At 41.0% G+C, this 19,703-nt stretch overlaps 1 protein-coding gene across 1 annotated transcript; it reads right to left on the bottom strand.

Moving 5' to 3' along the window:
* Window positions 1–239: 239 nt before the first annotated feature.
* On the bottom strand, window positions 240–19,247 carry LOC308312804 (ADP-ribosylation factor-binding protein GGA2-like). Its single transcript, XM_080759522.1, has 16 exons — window positions 19,112–19,247; window positions 17,829–17,913; window positions 15,430–15,505; window positions 14,014–14,112; window positions 10,043–10,166; window positions 9,544–9,644; window positions 7,589–7,669; window positions 7,371–7,496; window positions 6,657–6,876; window positions 6,276–6,491; window positions 5,478–5,551; window positions 5,253–5,368; window positions 4,865–5,010; window positions 1,906–2,075; window positions 1,507–1,617; window positions 240–877 (listed from the first exon to the last, which is right to left on the bottom strand). Exons 1-16 carry the CDS (start codon window positions 19,152–19,154, stop codon window positions 767–769), a joined length of 1,899 nt encoding a protein of 632 aa, XP_080615648.1. The 5' UTR covers window positions 19,155–19,247; the 3' UTR covers window positions 240–766.
* Between the last annotated feature and the right edge of the window lie 456 nt (window positions 19,248–19,703).

The following is a 19,703-nucleotide window of genomic DNA, read 5'->3' as shown; positions in this document are numbered from 1 at the left end:
CATTTGCACCATTTCCGCAATTTCCGCAATTACAATTTCCGCAATTTCCATTTCCGCAATTTCCGCAATTTCCATTTCCATTTCCAACTATTAATGGCAGCTGGGTTTCATCATTCAAATAAAATAGAATTCTGTCCGTTTAGCTATAAAATTATGTCAGGGAATAGGGATACACAGTATATGTCTTTCATTTGCATTGCATCCCCCCCCCCCCCCCCCCAAGCTTTTATTTTCGTTCGAGTAATAGTACAACTCTAATAGTATTACTTATAATAATGTAATTAAAGATAACTTCATTCAGATTTATTTATTTTTATTTCATTTTCCAGATTTTTTTTTCTTCTTAGTTTCACAGGGAATCTTGGCATCAGAGCACTGGTACTGAGTTGTCTTTTATCATATTATAAAACTAACCTTATAGGTCAGGTGAGACAAAAGCCACTGGAATATTCATACATGAATGGGGCCATTTCCTGCAACATCATATACCATTGAGGCAAAGTACAAAATGCAATAATGAATACAAATAATAAAAAAAAGAATCACCATTTGTATCTCGTATAGATCTTGATAAATGCCACATAGCCTAGCACACACAGGCAGTTGCAAATAAATACATAGGTGAACAGCGACATGGAAATATACAGGCACGCGCACACATGCACGCACACACGTGACGCACACACACACACACACACACACACACACACACACACACACACACACGAATCAGGGTCTCCATACAGAAGCTGGATGTATGAGGTTCTTAGAAGCCCACCAAAGAGACCCAGTCAGGGAAGTTATGTAACACTCCTGTCTCGCTAAGCTGCTGGTCTCCATGGGTTAGGGTCAGCTTGTATCGCAGACGCACCTTACACTGTAAAAAAGGTGTACAGAGGATGGCAAAAGGATAAGTTAAGGAAAAGGAATAGGGTCAAGATTGAATGTATCACTAGGTCATTGAAGGGCAAGCAATCTATTTTTAGATCTTTGTAATCCAAGTGTTTACCTTTCCGAAATATAACCATAGAAGAGGAAAAACGTTTAAACTACTTGTGGGCTAAATCGTTTCGTGCACGAATGACGCACACGCCACGTGATTGTGAATAAGCAACAGCTGAATCCCATGGGCACGGCCAGGTGCGTGCGTGTCACAATTTTAACCGGAAGTGAATACAAAAATAGTTTTTCATCAACATAAGGCTGTGTTTTGAACATAGCGATATACAGCTAGGAGACGACACTTGGGATCAAACTATGAGCGTCTTGGAGTTTATACATAGATTTATTTTATTGTTTTGCTGTTCTCGGCCTGCATTTATTTCAATTCAGCAAGTATTTTCTCCGTTTTTTTATTCTTCAGTCACTATGAAGCTTATGTTATACAAACAAAACTTGTCCTTGTATTCAACACATTGTTGGGTGAATAACCAATAAATAAGAGCTTTTATGGGTGAACTTCCCCTTTTAGTGCTTACTATAACTCTACAGTACAGCCAAACTCACCCTCTGGGGATTGGCCAACAATAGCACCTGGGAGATGGCAGCTGGAGGGAGCAGGGGATTATATGGAGGTAGGTGTGTTGCTGATGATGGCTGCAGTTTCACTGACATCACCTGGACAACAGGTAAACAAACCAAGGATTGATTAAGTGATTTTATTATTGGAAAGGTGCCACAAGAAAAGCAGAAAAGGACATTTGGTCTCTCTCTCTCATATGCCCCCCTCTCCCCAGAACCACTCGAGGTTTCTTCCCATTACAGAGGAGTTTTTCCTCACAACATACTGTACCACAAGTCAGGCTTCTCCCGGTGTCTTGAGAGAACTTGTGATCTCAATGTTTATAATAGGATTACACTATAGTTTTGATCTATGTTGATCATGTTGTTTAATGTTCTTGTTACCTTTGGAACAGCAGCTTGAAACAGGACGTCTGTCACTAGAAGGGCAGAAGTGTTGACAGTAGAGATGACCATCACGGCAACACCTGGGTGTTCTGGAGGAGGCTCTTTGGCAAAGTGAATTGAAACACGGACCCCACCCTGGTCATGTATTGTGATTGGCTCCAACTGACCTATCAGAAGAAAGGAACAATATTAGTCACCAATACCATGCACAATATGAGCCAATAATTGTAGCACTATATGTAGCATGGTGCATGATGCCAGGTGAGACAGCTTGTTTGCATTAAAGGAGAATTCCGGAGTTGCCGTTTTCTTAACAAAGTCTGCTGTAATATCCAATAACGAGTTACATACAGTAACTACCTCCAGAGCGCACTACAGCTCCGACCATGCACACTGGGTCACTACAGCTCCGACCGTGCACACTGCACACTGGGTCATACACTGGGTCACTACAGCTCCGACCGTGCACACTGGGTCATACACTGGGTCACTACAGCCCCGACCGTGCACACTGGGTCACTACAGCTCCAACCGTGCACACTGGGTCATACACTGGGTCACTACAGCCCTGACCGTGCACACTGGGTCATACACTGGGTCACTACAGCTCTGACCGTGCACACTGGGTCATACACTGGGTCACTACAGCTCTGACCGTGCACACTGGGTCATACACTGGGTCACTACAGCCCTGACCGTGCACACTGGGTCATACACTGGGTCACTACAGCTCCGACCGTGCACACTGGGTCACTACAGCTCCGACCGTGCACACTGGGTCATACACTGGGTCACTACAGCTCCGACCGTGCACACTGGGTCATACACTGGGTCACTACAGCTCCGACCGTGCACACAGGGTCATACGACCGTGCACACTGGGTCATACGACTGGTCACACTGGGTCCTATTTATCCGCTGGACTATATGCCACAAGAAGCCAGTGAGATACATGTGTTGCTATGGCAACTGCAGGCAATGATTGAGAAGCCCCGCCCACAGCTCACCTGGCTGATGGAGTGATGGGCAATCACAATGTTTGGGCCACCTGGAGAGTTTGACTCAGTCCAGAGTGGAGGTGAACAGAGAGACAGACAGGCTACTGGAGAAGCAAGAGGAATATTTCCCAAGTCTTGCCATATTTCCTTTCTGGAGTACTTTCCTGAATATTGGATTCTACCATTGGATTTAGAGACCTTCTTTCCATTTTGGATTAGTTCCCTGGAGTTTGGATGTCGATTGAGGACGGACTTTGCGGAACAGTGTAAAGGGTGGTAAGAGGAGACTTACCGCTACACAGCATTGACTGGGTTCCATTTGAATTGATTTTTTTGGACATTTAAGTTTAGTTTTGGACAGTGCCAGGACACTTGAGCTTTACACCCATCCCTTTCGAGGCAGTTTAATTTTGATTTCATTAAGTGAACATTTTGCTCTGTGCACTGGGTCATACGACCGTGCACACTTGGTCATACGCTAAATTGCTTATTTCGATCGCATCGGAAAAAGACAGAGAAGTCTTCACATCTGTCTTTCATAATGACCGAATACACTGCAGTGTTTTATCTTCTGGTTTAGCTTCTGTAAAAAGGCGAACGATATAATAACGTCAGATTACGGTAAGAAAAGTGCTGTTCCATAATTCTCCTTTAATCATGTTAAATACCCTACTGAAAAGAGTCTGACCGATTACACGTTGTAAACTAAGAGACTGAGAATGTTATGTTATTAAATTCCAAGTTTTGCATGATAAAGAAGAATGATGTATACTGGAGATGAAGCGGAATGGAGTGCAGTGAGCACCTACAATACTAGCCCTACAAGCAGAACCCAATGCTACTGAAGTTTCTGACATTTGTTAGACCCAGAGCATTGGGTCCTATTCCATCTCCACCCTGCCACCAGGTACGCACACATAAATAAACTTAAACACGTTCGGATAAGTCAATCTGCGCACTTTGACGACTTTCTTTCTTGTGAGGGCTTCTTGAATGTGTGAACTATAAGTACCTATACATACCGCTGCGAATATCTCCTGTGTCGCGGAAGCCGTTAAGTATTTTTAATCTGTTTGATTAAAAATGTCGCTTTGATTCTTCTCTTCCTACCTTGTTTATTGACACCTCATTGTACCGCCTATCTGGCTAGCTAGTGGCGCTATAGCTATGACAGAGCAGATCAGAGGCAGGAACGTAGCCGGCACAAGCCAACCGCACATCGGGAGGCGGTACAATAAACGGTAAATAAACAAGAAGAATCAAAGCGACCAAATCGGTCAAACAAAGTTACTTATTACTTAACGGCTTCCGCGACACAAGAGATATTCGCAGCGGTATGTATAGGTACTTATAGTTCACAAATTCAGAATAACGCAAACGAAAGGAAGACGACAAACGCCGCAGATACGATGTTACCGAGGATGTTTATGTCCGCGTTCCAACATTCCCATACGAAAATATAGATACGTACAGGGACCCTACATAAAGCGACATCCAAATTTCAGAAAAGCTTTATGGAGGGTTCCGAGAGGGGCTACTACAATATTGGACCATACTGGTAGTCTGGCATGTTTAGCTCCTCATGGTATACTTGACATTACTGCCAACAATTTTCTAAAGCTTGTTGTTGTTCGTTAGATTTCTTCACGTATGAAAATATTTTCAGTTACATTATAGTCATGCTTTAAATCCATCATTGATTTGAAAAGTCAAGCTGAAAATAGTCCCTGTAGAAAATATAGATTCATGAATACATTTCAATCACCCATGAAATATTAACCACGATGTTTAGTCAACATTGTCTCAAACTTTGCAGGAAATTTTAAAACACAACATCTAAAAGTAAAGCCACGAACGGCAACATGGTTTATGGCAACATCTTTATGGACGAAGCTATGAACAGACATGTGTTGCATGTACAGACGATGCCGCTAATCCTTTTGAATCAGGGAACATACTTGGTATGATTGTCTCCAATGGCACACAGATGCCTGTTAGGGGCTGCTGAAGGCACAAGCTCTCCTCCACTTTCACAGGAGACAGTGACATCTCCATTTTAGACGGTGATCCTGACCATGTAAAAGACAGATCTTGAGCGAGTGACCTACATAGACAAAAAGACAGAGTGGGTATTGTGATGTTCAGTTTAGAATCTGAACATGAAGGTTTCCAGTTAGACCCTGGCTCCTCCTTGCAGTGTGCGTTTAATTGTCATTGGACACGATACTGAAGTTGAACCCCCATTTGCTCCCGACAAGCATGGATGACTACCCCGTTGGTACATTTTAAATGGTTAGAAGATTAGAAAGGTACTAATATATAATTCCATAATACATGTCCGTTTACCATCCATCTTTTGGGGAGTTTGTGGAGACGGTGTTGCCTCCACATCCACGGGCTCTCAGAAAAGGGTCACTCCCTTCATTTTCATGGACATTGTTCAAATGGATACATCCACTGAGCTGAAAGTAAAGAAAGCTTCTGTCAAACAATCATTCAAGTTTCCGCACGACAAAAAACAAGAATGCAATTTATTTGTGCTGGCAAGCCAGATTCCAAGTCAAATCTCACCTCCATTAATTCCTCATAGTGTGTCTTTGGAAAAACTGGAGTTTGGTTGGCTTTTGAGACCAGATTATCAAAACCTGTAATGACACAGCAACAGGTCCATCAAACACATTACTTAAGAGAACAATAGAACGAAAACAAGTGATGTAAGATGTAAGTTGATGTAAAAATTGGAGGAAACCTGATGAATACATGTTGATGACCAGTCCATTGTCATGCACGTAATACAATTTGTACACAAATAGATTTAATCAGAGGTCAGAGCACTGGTTTGCCTCTAGTGCAGAGACGTTTCGGTGTCAGCTGTAATGGTGTGCACATGTCTTATATTTACCACCCTACAGTCACCAACTCACAGGAGGATTATTAAAATGAGTGCTGACATATCACCCTGAGCCACAGCAAGCCAGGCCCAAATGTCCCAACGACGGAAATGACAAATGTCGGGTGATAATTAGTTTATCACATGCCTTATTCACACAGACACCTAGAAATAGTATTTTTTTTGCAGTGTGCATTCATTAGTAAATTAAAAAGAAGAACACAAATGCAATGTGCATTAATTTAGTAAATGCAATGTACATTCATTAGTAAAAAAAACAAAAACAAAAAAAACATGGTGATAAGAGTGAAAACACATGTTAAAGAGTTATAGAGGCACAGATAAGAATAATATAACACTTTTAAATTCATAGATTAACATTACTGGTGTGTCCGGGGGGCAAGGGTGGCCACCCCTGACATCTGTTCACCATTCAAGACTTGAGATTTAACATCCGATGGCGGCGCATACTACGGTACCTAGATCTATGAGTTCCCGGTCAGTCGGTGAGGAGAAAGTGCCTTCCAGGTGAGAATGGACACCAGGGGTGACAGAAGAGGAGGAGGTAGACGTAAGAGAGGAGTCACAGGCAGTGAAGTCAGAGGGTGAAATGGATTTCCTGTGAGGCCGTGGAGAGTCCAGTGCTGACAAGTCGATGAGGTGATAGCTCTTAATCTCTCTAGGATTTGTGGGAGCTGTAGTACAGGAGTGAGAGAGGATCATCAAACTACAACCTCGAGGAGCCAGTCAGAACCAAAATTAACACAACAAAACATGGTGCGTGCAGCATTTCATTCACAGAGACTACGAAATAATTATATGAAAATTGGACGAGGATATGAAAGGATTGATGGGCCTACCATTGGTTTTACATTCCTCTGTTTGTTCTCCATTTGCACGTCCTTTGCCTTCTCTGCTACTGTAGTCTCTTCTCTCCACCTGGCACTTGTAGGCATTCACCACCAGCGTTAACTCATCATTGGCAGCGAGGATCTGTGCCAGCGCCACATCATCATCCGTCGTGTCGCTGGCTAGGCGGAACAGACTGGGCCTCATTCTATCACAGCGCTCATACAGGGCCTGGCGTTAGGAGAGGGAGGGGTCAAATCCAAAGATATAAAATAGTATAGATACAGTAGGTCATAAGCCGCCTACTTCTGTGTTTACAGACACCTATACTTTAATGAAGAACCCAACAATGACACATATTGAACAAACGTGTCATGGAGGCCTCCATGGATTGAATACTTCCTACTCTGTGTTGGACACGGTTGGACTGTTGAATGGAATGTTCTATACTTTTGAATTTCTACAGTAAGGTCTCAATATATCACAAAAACATTCCCCTCAATGTGGAGTCACATACAGTATGTTTACAAAGGAGGATAGGTTAAGCTTCTTAAAAGATGGATGGTTATAGCACATTGAAGATTAATGGGTTGTTAAACCTTCAAATATATATATTTTTATCTATCCCTCAACAAGAGTTCATAGCCTTGAATTAGTAGGGCCAACCCAATTAGTGTATAGATGTATTTGTTCCTACAAATGCATATAAACAAATAACATGATACCTTCAATTGTGATGAGTTTCCAGTGTGTCTGTGTTTGTTCAATAGTTCTCTAAACTGCCTAGTGCTTGTCTCCACCTCTTCTAGAGTAGACACACGCTTTGACTCTTTTTCTGCTTTGTCTTGCTCCTGGAACACACAAACAAACACACAACATAACATAATATACACACAATCATCACCACTACCAATATCCCCCCGGCCTCTACAACTCAACTCACCTCTTTCATGGTGCTTTTAATAAGTCTGTTGGCGGCTTCCAGGTCCTCTGGACGGGAGCTCTTCAACAATCTGGCTAATTGCTGAAGAACAAACAAATATTAGCACCATGAAGATAAACACGTGATTTTTCATTTAGAGGACTTTCCATTGACTAACTTAATTTCCTATCTAAGCCTCGCCATAACCCTCTAACTTTAAGAATATATATATATATATATATAATTCTTTTTTTGTATACCGAATGGTATGCCAGATTGAGTATAGGGTAAAGTTAGAGGGTTATGGTGAGGCTTAGATAGGAAATGAAGTTGGTCAATGGATATATATATATATATATATATATGGCCAGGTAGAGTTGAGACTCAGGAGCCACTTCCTCATTGACAATCAGGTGACTATTTAACCCATTCTGACCGGGCACCCATTTTGGTGTTAGCATCATGTTATGCTTTACCTATTGAAAAATAGCAGATCTACAAGCTCATATCGCGCCACCGAGTGGCGCGATACGAGCTTGTAGGTCTGCTATTTTTGAAAAATTCGAAGAACGACTGACATTTTTAGAATCTGATCTCAGGTCAGAATGGGTTCATCAGACCAGTGTGTGTCCAGTGGAAACCTCGTATGAATCTGATCTCAGGTCAGAATGGGTTAAAGGCCCTGTCATCTGCCAAACGTGAATGCTGCCGAGGGTCTCGAGACCTGGGTCTGCTGCTGGGTTTTTAGTTATACTAGTGCCAGGGTGAGTAACATGTCTCAAGACTGTTTTAATCATGTTTCATTCTGTATCTAAATGTAGCTGTTACCATTCAGGTCTATGTTAATTCCTTATTAATCTAAACATATCTGTCATCATTCAGGTTGATAATTCATGTGCCCTAGCTGGCTAGCTGTGCTGACCTCTTTCATGTGGCAGGAGGGAATGTGTGAGCACACATGGACATTTCAAGGTATACAATCAAACAATTTGTTACAATTATTTATTTTGTTTATATTTATATTGTGTACTAAATGTATGTTGTTCCCACTCCTTTAGATCTAGCCACTGCTGCTTAGTTTATGTAAATTTTGTATTTGATTATTTGAGCCATTTATTTTACTGTGTGAATTAATTAAGTTTTGTCTTTTGTTTGTTTCCCCCAATGCTGAGTGTATTGCCCATCCAGAGTCAGGGAGCCAAGTGGTGTAGCTGACCTACTGAAGGGGTTCACAATAAGTCTCACTGTAGTCCACAACCCAGGTTTGTTAGTGTGAATGCGTGCACCTCTTTTTCCACGGTGGCGCTCATTCATCCTTTTGTATGCTGTTTGCTGTGTGTGCTGTGCTCTTAGGTGGTTATAGTGGTGTAGCCTATTCTGTGCTTTCCCCTAAAAGTGGTTGTTGCCCACTGGCAGCTGACTCTGTTTTGTAAGCTTTATTGTAGTCTTTGATCTTTACCTCTGTTTTATTTATCTTGTAGTAGATTGGTAGTAGGCCTATAGCAAACTGGTTCCTACGAGTTGTGACTGCAATGTGTGATTTTAATTAGTTAATAAATGCAGTATTTATGCTAGTATTTGTAGTTTTTAACAGTCCGTGTTCCACTAACACACACACACACACACACACACACACACACACACACACACACACACACACACACACACACACACACACACACACACACACACACAGCATCATGTATTTGGAAGTTCATGTCTCATTGTGCGAATTTGTTTGTGGGGAACCCAATTTAGAGTATTCACCTATCCCTTCTATTCCTTGATACCTCAAGGTGGCGTAGTCGTACAATTTTAATGTCTAAGTGTAAATTCCTTGCCGCACCTGGATATATATACCGGTATGTATATATATATATATTAAAAAAATCCTCTTTTTTTTCCATCCACATGTCCTCATCCTCACTATCCACAAGTACTCTAAGTACATGCACACGTAATTGTACGATACACACCATGGCCTTCTCCTCCTGGTCAAAGACAGATTGTGCACTTCTTTGGGGAGGGGGTGGCATCACAATAGTGTCTGAAAGTTTTGGGTCCTTCTTCACCACACCTAACAAACCAAGGAGAAAAACATTTTTTATTATGGAAGGAGAATGTGTACATTTCACATGAAAGCACAACTCGATACAAAGAGTGTTACTGTGTATGACACACTGATAAAGCATTACTTGTTTACAACAGGGTCTACCTTTTTCGATTCATCAGAACTTTTAGAGAGACAAATATACACTTCTATATTTAAAAAAAGTGGAACACTGCAAGGTGTCGGCTGTGTGTGTTCAATAACAAATGTATAAAAGTTAAAGAGGCACAGATATGAATACAGGAGCTTGGGCAGAAAATATTGTAAAACCACTGGACTAACTTACATGACCTTAAATAGGTATATTAAAATAAATAAATGGCATTCAAATTGTAGCACTGGTGAGTGTTGTTTTAATTTCAAACCTTGTTTCTTTAGCATGCGGTACGCTTCCTGGACCTTGGGTTCATCTTTGAGCCATAGAGTCCAACTGTAGAGGACTTCTATCACTTTGTCCTTGACCTTCTGAGGACTCCATTGACCCAGATACTGTTCACACAGAACAACCGGGTTCAACACAGAATGCTGTTGTGTGATAATTTATCTTCCAGTTGATATGAATTAGATGGATTCCATTATTCCATTCCAGTTAAATAATATTTAGAGAAGACTGAACATGTCATGTACTTTATGTGTACCTAATTTTGATTGGAAATAGGGATGCACTGATGCTATAGTGGGTTACCTAACAGAAATGGTCCTTCATACTAAAAAAAAAAGATCAACCATATCAACCACCGCTACTCTATGAGTTTTATCCGCTGGACTATATGCCACAAGAAGCCAGTGAGATACATGTGTTGCTATGACAACAGGCAGTGATTGAGAAGCCCCGCCCACAGCTCACCTGGCAGATGGAGTGATGGGCAATCACAATGTTTGGGCCACCTGGAGAGATTGACAGTGGAGGTGAACAGAGAGACAGACAGGCTACTGGAGAAGCAAGAGGAATATTTCCCAAGTCTTGCCATATTTCCTTTCTGGAGTACTTTCCTGAACATTGGATATCCGCCATTGGATTTAGAGACCTTCTTTCCATTTTGGATTAGTTCCCTGGAGTTTGGATTTCGATTGAGGACGGACTTTGCGGAACAGTGTGGTAAGAGGAGACTTACCACTACACAGCATTGACTGGGTTCCATTTGGATTTCTTTTTGGGACATTTAAGTTTAGTTTTGGCTTTACACCCATCCCTTTTGAGGCAGTTTTATTTTATTTTGATTTCATTAAGTGAACATTTTGTTGTGGAAAACTTTATTTTGCTTTTGATTTAATAAATTGCAGTTAAACTTATTTACTGATTCTTTAGTTATTCTTATTCTGAACTGGCCCACCACCTCCCTCATTTTTGCTATAATTGGTTCTGCGATTGTTATTGTTGCAACCGTTATAGTATACTACTGGCTTCCAAGGACACCAAGGACAATAACACTGTCAAAATCATGTCCCTTGACTTCCCCAGTGCCTTCAACACCATCCAAACACACCTATGCTGCGGACATAAATATCGTCGGATACGTCGTGTCTGCGCCGTTTGAGGGCTTCTTTTCGTTGGAGTTCTTCTGTAAGTACCTATAATTACCGCTGCGAATTCTCTTGTGTCGCGGAAGCCGTTAAGTATTTACTTTGTTTGACCGATTTGGTCGCTTTGATTCCTCTCTTCCTTCCTTGTTTATTTACCGTTTATTGTACCGCCTCCCGTTGCGGGGTTGGCTTATGCGTCCCTACGTTCCTGGCTCTGATCTGCTCTGTCATAGCTATAGCCACTAGCTAGCCAGATAGGCGGTACAATGAGGTGTCTATAAACAAGGTAGGAAGAGAAGAATCAAAGCGACCAAGTCGTACTTATAGTTCACACATTCAGAATAACTCAAACGAATAGAAGCCCTCAAACGGCGCAGAAACGACGTAACCGACGGTATTTGTTTATTTATGTTCGCGTACCCGGTGGCAGGGTGGAGGTGGAATAGGACCCCATGGCTACTGGGTCTTAAAAATGTCAGAAACTTCAGTACCATTGGGTTCTGACTTGTGGGGCTATCACTCAGTCTGTCTGTAGGTCTCTCTTCTTTGCGATTATATGTTAGGGGTGTGGTGGGGACTATATTAATGCACCCTGAATAGGTCTGGTCTGTTATAGTATAATTACCCCCACTTTGTTAACCTGAATAGCAGCTGGCTTGCTGAATATTCCCAAAGGCCCCTGAAAGTAAACTGTATACCATTTTCCACACAATGACCCTAAACGATGGAATGCCCTACTCCTAAAGACATTTGAGAAGCAGTAGCAGTTTTTCATTATTATCTCCATTTAACCTTGGCAATAGCAAGTTGATACTAGCTTCCTTAACACACAACAAAGGACTATTGCTGCAGTATGTGCACTGCTCACACATAACACAAATTAAAGCTGAATTCAATCCTGTGTACACAGGATCCTGTGTAAACGCAGTGTCAGTGATGCAGTGAAATAGGTCCCTACCAAAAACTTTTTTCCCCTTTTTTCTTTGTCTTTTTTTTTTGGGACACTAGACTTGTCTGTTCAGTCTGATGTGTAGAATGACCTTCTGGCATCGGAGAAGGGGAAAGGGGCAACACCCAGTAGGTTATCTATTGTTCTACTAAATATTTAATTGCATAATCAATCTAAACACAATTTTAAAAGTTTTAAAATAATGTACACTTTTGAGATGGATGATATTCCACCCTCAACCACAAGAGATCTAGCAATATATTTAGCAATTATTATCAAAGCATAACTTTGAGAGGCCCCCAAGCAAACCGTCCAGTTGCTAGCCTACCAACTGGGAATCCAGCATTCAGTATTTATTTTTATATATTAAATAAAAAAAAGTTAGCCTAAATGATTTACACTTGATATTACACTTATCACAAAAAATATATATACTGAAGAAGTGTTTCTTAAGCATACATTAATGATAAGTGAAAAGCGACATTGAATGAAAGTAAGAAAATCATTCAACATAATATCCTTGTCGATGATGTGATGACATACTGTAGCGTAACCTATCATTTAGGCTTGGTGTTCAATAAAAAGAAAAGTGTGTGTTGTTGTAGAAAACTTCCCTTCATGTTTAAGATGCCCTTATTAATTGACCAGAGCATGTTAGAGGAGTTGAGTTAGGAGGAGAAATGTCATCAACGCACCAATCCTCGTGTCTGTCTGTCCCTCCATCTGTCTCTCTCTCTCTCTCTCCCGTGCGCTAAGCCAGTGCAATGACAAGACGACACTTGCGGGAGTTGTGTGTGGATGTCACGTTTGTCATAGGTTCATAATACATTGTAACCAAAATATCGATATCAAAGTGATTGTATATGGTTACAAATGTATCTATATTATATATCAATTATCACGCCAGCTCACTCCCCACCCCAATTACAACAACAAAACTCCAAGAGAAAGAAAAAGGGTTGTTATAATTTAACTGACTGAAAAGGTTACATAAATGTTCACCAGCAGGGGTCTCTCTTTGCCTCTGGTTTGCTATTTTTGCTATTCTGGAAAGTTTCTGATATATTTTTTAAAGTATGAAATAGGCCTTAAGTGATTAAAAACAGAATAAGACACCCCCCCCCCCCCTCCCACTATACTGACTACACACAAGTACATACTGTAGCCTACTGTACAACCACACCTACAGTACGGCCAAGTAACTGAGCCAGAATCTGTATACAACACTTTCCTTAACCTAACCAGGATTCATTCTGCGCATGCGCGCACACACGCATGCGTGCTCACACACACACACACACACACACACACACACACACACACACACACACACACACACACACACACACACACACACACACACACACACACACACACACACACACACACACACACACACGTTACAGTAACAATACCTATAAAACTGCAAAGCTACACTATTTATACTAAACTTTCTGTCATTATTTACAGTACTGTAAAGAAGTCAATTTGAGCAGCATCCGTGTATAATAGGCAATACACTGCATAATTACTTTAAGTATAGTATTCGTATAATGTAAATAATGGTTTATAAAAAACTATTGCTGAGTAACTCCAGTAGATAGTAGATACTAGATTAATACTCAGTATTGGACATTACCACTAGTGATAAGATGGTATCAGTGCATCCCTAACTGCGAATCACATTAGGCCATATCAAAAGATGACAAAAGACTCCTTGTATTTGTCACAGATCATCACCTATAACTACTAATGGAAATAAATTGTGAAATTGGATACGTCTGTGGTCAATTCGGGAAAGAAGAGCTTGTTAAAACATATTCCTGTCAGTCAAGAAGATTATGTTCCTGTGATTAGCATTACCTTTGGCGATAGAACTTTGATGAGCTCATTGAGAAAGCGGAACTTTATTGCTTCATGGTGGAATCTCTTACCACAGTTGTTCATGCATGCCTCTAGAACCTATAAAACATGCATGAGAAAACCACTGTCAGAAGACTGAGCTATTTGAATGTTGTACTGTAGTGAAAAAGACAGACAGACATTTCATAACTCTTTTGTCTCTTTTATACATACATCAAGATAACAGAGCTCATTGAAAGTCCCTGGTTAACCATGTATTTCATAAATCTTTTGTCTCTTGACTCTCTTTTATACCTACATCAAGATAACAGAGCTCATTGAAAGTCCCTGGTTAACCATGTATAAGCATCACATGATGTGGGACATTAGCCTAGAGACAAGCATGTCTTCAGGACATTTTACAGTGAAACTATACTTAATTTGATCTATTCCTACTGTATGGTCAGCAGGATCAGTACTGATAGATTTTTGTAAGACTGTGCCATTTCTGCCATGTTACACACATTAAGGGCGCGTTCGGAAATACCGCACCGGAGTGCACTCGCCTATTAGTTTGCATTGCACAGTGTGCTCAGTGCACTATTTCCGAACGTGCCCTAATTTACCTGTGACACAATCTGGGACATAAAACTGAATTTCATGTCCATTTTGGAGATTAGGACTGTTCTGTTTGGATGTATGGGCTGTGAAGGCCAGAAAGTAGTTTTTGCCACTCAGTAGACGTTCCTGCATAATGTCTGGATATGATGATGATGTCACGCGCATACTCTATTGTGATAAAAGAGGCACAAACCCTATGTAAAAGGTTTGTAAAGGGCCTGGGGAACGAACACTATGTAAAAGGTTCGTAAACTAATTATTTCTAATTAGTTCCCCCTGCTTCATTAATTACTAGCACAGGAGGCAGGATGTCAGGAGAAGGATGGACAAATAATTGATGCATGTGATACAAATTAGTAACAATTCTTAACAGCACGCCACCCAATAACCCCCAAACAAAAAAATTTGATTTCAATGAATTGTTCTTTTCAAACCACTGGCATCAATGCAAACTTGAAAATGCAAATGAGTTTCAGTTTCAGAAAACGTGATTTCCCGTCTGTTAGTTATATCTGTTAGTCACCCCATGCCTCCATATAATGGTCATGCCTCATGACATCATCAGGGATCTCCATATATGGAGTGTGTGTGTGTGTGTGTGTGTGTGTGTGTGTGTGTGTGTGTGTGTATATATATATATATATATATTTGTATATATATGTATATATGTATATATATATTTTATTATTATTTTTAACTCAATAGAAAATTTATATTTCTATATATTCCGTATAATTTATACCATAACAATTTACATATGATTTATAACAAAGATATTTGCTGGAATCAGCTGTTATTTACTGTAAAGACACTTACAGTAAGAGCTTGCAGAGCCTCTCTCTCCTGTGGAGACTGAATCTTGTGGGCCAAGAGAGGGCTGGCTACCTGGGGTCTGAGAGGACAGAATGACTCAACAGCATGCAGTGGTGGAGTGTAGTAAAAGTACAATATTTGAATCTGAGATGTAGTGGAGTAGAAGTAATGGCATTGGAATTTGGAAATACTCAGTAAAGTACAAATAACTCACAATTGTACCTACAATTGTACAGTACTTAAGTACTTACAGTAGGCCTACTTACATGTAGAACTTGCATCACTGCTGGCAGGTTAGTATAGGCTAATGCTATACCACTATCAAAAGAAGTGCAGCTAGAATATATGTTCACAATGAATACTACACTACTATTTAATAATCGCACAGGTCATAATGTTGTAAGGAATTGAAAATGGATGAAAAATAACTAAAACTGAAGAAATTATGAAAATGATAACTACAACACTGCTATGACTGGTGGTGGATGTGAGGTTCCAGTTTCCTTAGAGGTGTGCGTGCATGCATGCTTGTGCATGTGTGGGTTTACTCCAGGTAGAATCACTATCAACTTAAATCTGCTTCAGGGTAATGGTGCATTCACACGGGCAGATGAAACGATGCAAAGACGCATTGTGAGTCGTGACTGAGTTGATTTGGAGCAGCTACAGTATTCATTGCGTCTTTGCAACGTCATGTCACTGGCTTCCATTGACAATGGATGGTAGACTGCATCATTTCATCTGCCTGTGAGAACGGAACATGTGTCCATAAGAAGTACAGGTTGCTCTCTTTAATCTCTAGAAAGTTTGGGATCCCTTGCTCTAGGCGTGCCCAAAAGGTAGATTGTGATCTACCAGTAGACCACATGACATGCCCCTAAAATGTATCACTTGTATTAAGGTGACTTGATTTGATTGACATTAAAAGGGCAGCTCAAACCCACAAGATTGTTGCACACAAACGTCAGTAGCATTACAAAGTTATATACAAGAAAACCTATTCTATTACTCCTCTCTATTTCCAAATGTGTCTTATGTAACTATTTCCAGCAAAAAGATAATAATTATTTTGGTCAGTAGATCTTGTTGAGTTGGTCCTTTTGAAAGTAGCTCTCAAGTCAAAAAGTGTGGGCACCCCTGCGTCTAGAGTCTAGAGTCAAACTTTTCAGGCCGCGACCCTCCAAATGATCATTTGAACTGGCCAACTTGGCCACCCTGACAATCACTTGAAAATGAAATTGTAGCCATTACATTTAAGTTTGACTCTGTTCCACAGATAAATATTGTGAAAATAGCCAAACTACAAGCTCACGTCTTGCGAGGCATTGTGAGCTTCTAGATCGGCTATTTTCCACAATGTTTGCCTTTTTGTAAGCTAAACATCTGGGGACCTAGCTCTGGTCCATAGCTCTAATGCGTGCATTAGAGCTATGTTACTATCAACGTCCGCCGCTCGCATGAATGCAGACCAGCCTCTACTCTTTAGTGTAAATAAAAATAACGTTTTTGCTACTCACCAAAACAAAGGCGGGTTGTGTTCAATAGAAAGACTACTTTCCTTAGTGGAAGCACTCTGAGCCCCCCACCACACGTATAAACTGTACTTTTTGGCCAAAAAGGGATTTTGTTTCCACCGGAAAATTTTTTAGTTACTCCGCTGCGCCCTCTACTGATATTGCCCAGAGAACTGCCTCATAGAGGATATTTTTCCTCCGGTGAAAAAATATCCCTTTTCGGCCAAAAAGTACCGTTTATACGTGTGGTGGGGGGCTCAGAGTGCTTCCACTAAGGAAAGTAGTCTTTCTATTGACACAACCCGCCTTTGTTTTGGTGAGTAGCAAAAACGTTCTTTTTATTTACGCCAAAGAGGAGAGGCTGGTCTGATTTCGATTTGAGATTTAACATTGGAAGTCCCATATCCTTGTACTGCGCATGGCAGAATCATAGAAGCAGTAGAAGGATATGGATCAGATCTACTGGGGACCCAGCCCCCAAAAAAGTGGTTCCTCTTCATGTCTTAATATGTTCTGAGAACAATGGTCATTATGTGACAACATACAGTAACTGAATAGCATGGAGGCTGTGAAGCAAGTCAAGCAACCATTCTATTTCACACTCCATTTTAGGTGACCAGGTGACCACTGAAAACTACAACATGACATCTCACCGCTGATAAGCAACTCACCGCTCACACAAACACATCCCTCTGTTTTTACTAACCACCTTATCACCTAAAACTGAAGTATGAATAGGCCTTTAGATCGGCTCTCCTTCTGATGAACAAGTGGTTCTGTTCTGCATCCATCCACCTAGAATTCAAGCTAATTATTGCATAATACGTGAGACATCCTGGAGATCTGCTCGTGTAACGCTCATGTCACACTAGTGCAGTTATAGCTTACCCATCAGTCTCCTGGTTGATGAGCTCGTAGAAGGCTTGGATACAGTCCCACCTGTCAACCTGGTTAGCTGGATCTGTGGCCTTGTCTGGGACCAGGACAGGACAAGAAAAAAGCATTTAACTCAGATAGTAGGCAGAAACATGCATGGGGAAGCACAGACACACATCAACAACAAAAATCTAACAAAATGTAGAATAAAAACTTAAATAAAAAGTTATTAAAAAAAAAAAGAATCATTAATGAATCATTTGCTCGGCATTTTTTTTAAAGATAGTGGGAGACTGTGCTGTGGCAAGTCAGTAGCCTACATGTCAGCCCCCAGGGGGTCCCAATGATTAGCTTAACGTGTTTGTTTTCTCACTCAACAGTAAACAGTAGGCTATGTGACATATCTGCACTTTAAACTTAAAGACCTTTTAATACATTGGCCAAATTGTCAATTTTGTCAAATATTACCTAAGAAAGAGGAAAACATTGTGAAATGAGCTTGTAGTTCAGCTATTTTCACAATAATATGCAGATTTGTAGGGCCTATAAGAAGAACCGAGTCAAACTAAATTTAAAGCTAGCCCCATATGTGCCCTCTCCCAACTCCTAGTCCTTGTCAGTCAGGGTAGGGCGGTCCCTAAGTTCACTTCAAATATTATTTGGGGGGACTCATGCGCGGCCTGGAAGTTTGGGAAGTTGGTAGCCATGGTTCATGACTCTTGTATAATCATCATGGCAGTCATGTTTCAGGGCTAGGAAGTTGGGAACCCTTGCCCTATGCATGTGACAGTTTCTACTAGAGCGGTTTGTCACTCAAACGACTTCCTAGCAGCGCGCTGTGGACATAGACTGTAAAAGGCTGTGGAGGAGCCGCCGCGCAACAACTGTCTGCTAAGTTGCGTCTGCCACAAGTAGGCTACTGTCCCGGCCACAACAAATCTAACATAAAGATTAAAGAGTGCCTGTCGAACAACACTGCATGAAATGAGCTATGAAACTTCCTGTTACAACAACCGAAAGAAGTAGGCCATTACTGCGCTTTTTCCCCCAAATGTTAAATTCTATAGGCTATAGCCTAATTATGAAAAGTTGAGAACAAACTATATAGCCAATAGCCACTGAACCTTTTATTTATGCCCAAACCGGTTCACGACTAGGATAGTCTACAAATTATATATACTTTGAATACGCTTCATGATAATGTGCGTAAGAGAAAAGGGGTGATCAAGTCCGATCCAAAAACAAAATTTAGCGAACACACTCGTGTGCCATTTGATTCCAGCTTCTTCACTTACTGAGCCATGATTCTAATGTTCCTCCGCTTTCATAGGTCGCCATAGCTGTCGTGTCGCCAAACAAGACGCAAATGTTGTCTATTTAAACTCCAGATAAGCGCCGTCGCTGTCTGTCGATCTGCCTGTCTCTCCGAGAGCAGAAGTGTCAGTGTGTGGCCTGGCCTCCTGCCCAGCCCAGCTCTGCGCGTAGCGACATGTGACACACAAGCTCTGCTTAGTCAGGAGTCATGCAAACCAATTTGTGTCAAACACCGTCCCTTTTATCTACCATGTGTAAAAATTAAGGAGAACGTGAAAGGGAAAGCTGTTAAAATATTATCCGTTGAAGGTGGTTCTGACACCACTGGGTAAATTGGACCCCAAATGTATTAAAGCAAAATGTCAAAGTAAAAAATGATGTTGGTAAAAAGAAAAAGAAAAAAAACTGTCATCCATTCAATGGCCTGATAGAGATAGAGTAGAGTAAAGAGTAGAGGGTAGGGCGGTCCCTAGTTCACTTCAAATATTATTAGGGGGGACTTACGGGCGGCCTGGAAGTGGGTACTAGAGCGGTTTGTCACTGAAACGAATATACAGATCTCACATAAACAGT

The sequence above is a fragment of the Protomyctophum bolini genome, assembly GCF_963924005.1.
Source record: "Protomyctophum bolini genome assembly, chromosome: 3".
In the NCBI taxonomy this organism is placed as follows: domain Eukaryota; kingdom Metazoa; phylum Chordata; class Actinopteri; order Myctophiformes; family Myctophidae; genus Protomyctophum; species Protomyctophum bolini.
Note: the sequence above shows the minus strand (reverse complement) of the source record. Positions and strands in the feature narration are given on the sequence as shown.

Excerpts from the sequence above, each read along its gene's own strand:
- LOC308312804 (XM_080759522.1), bottom strand. The coding sequence starts at position 19,154 with ATGGCGACCTATGAAAGCGGAGGAACATTAGAATCATGGCTCA. Across the intron at positions 9,645-10,042 it reads CCGCATGCTAAAGAAACAAG|GTGTGGTGAAGAAGGACCCA; the intron begins GTTTGAAATTAA and ends TTGGTTTGTTAG. Across the intron at positions 878-1,506 it reads TGTTGGCCAATCCCCAGAGG|TGTAAGGTGCGTCTGCGATA; the intron begins GTGAGTTTGGCT and ends CCTTTTTTACAG.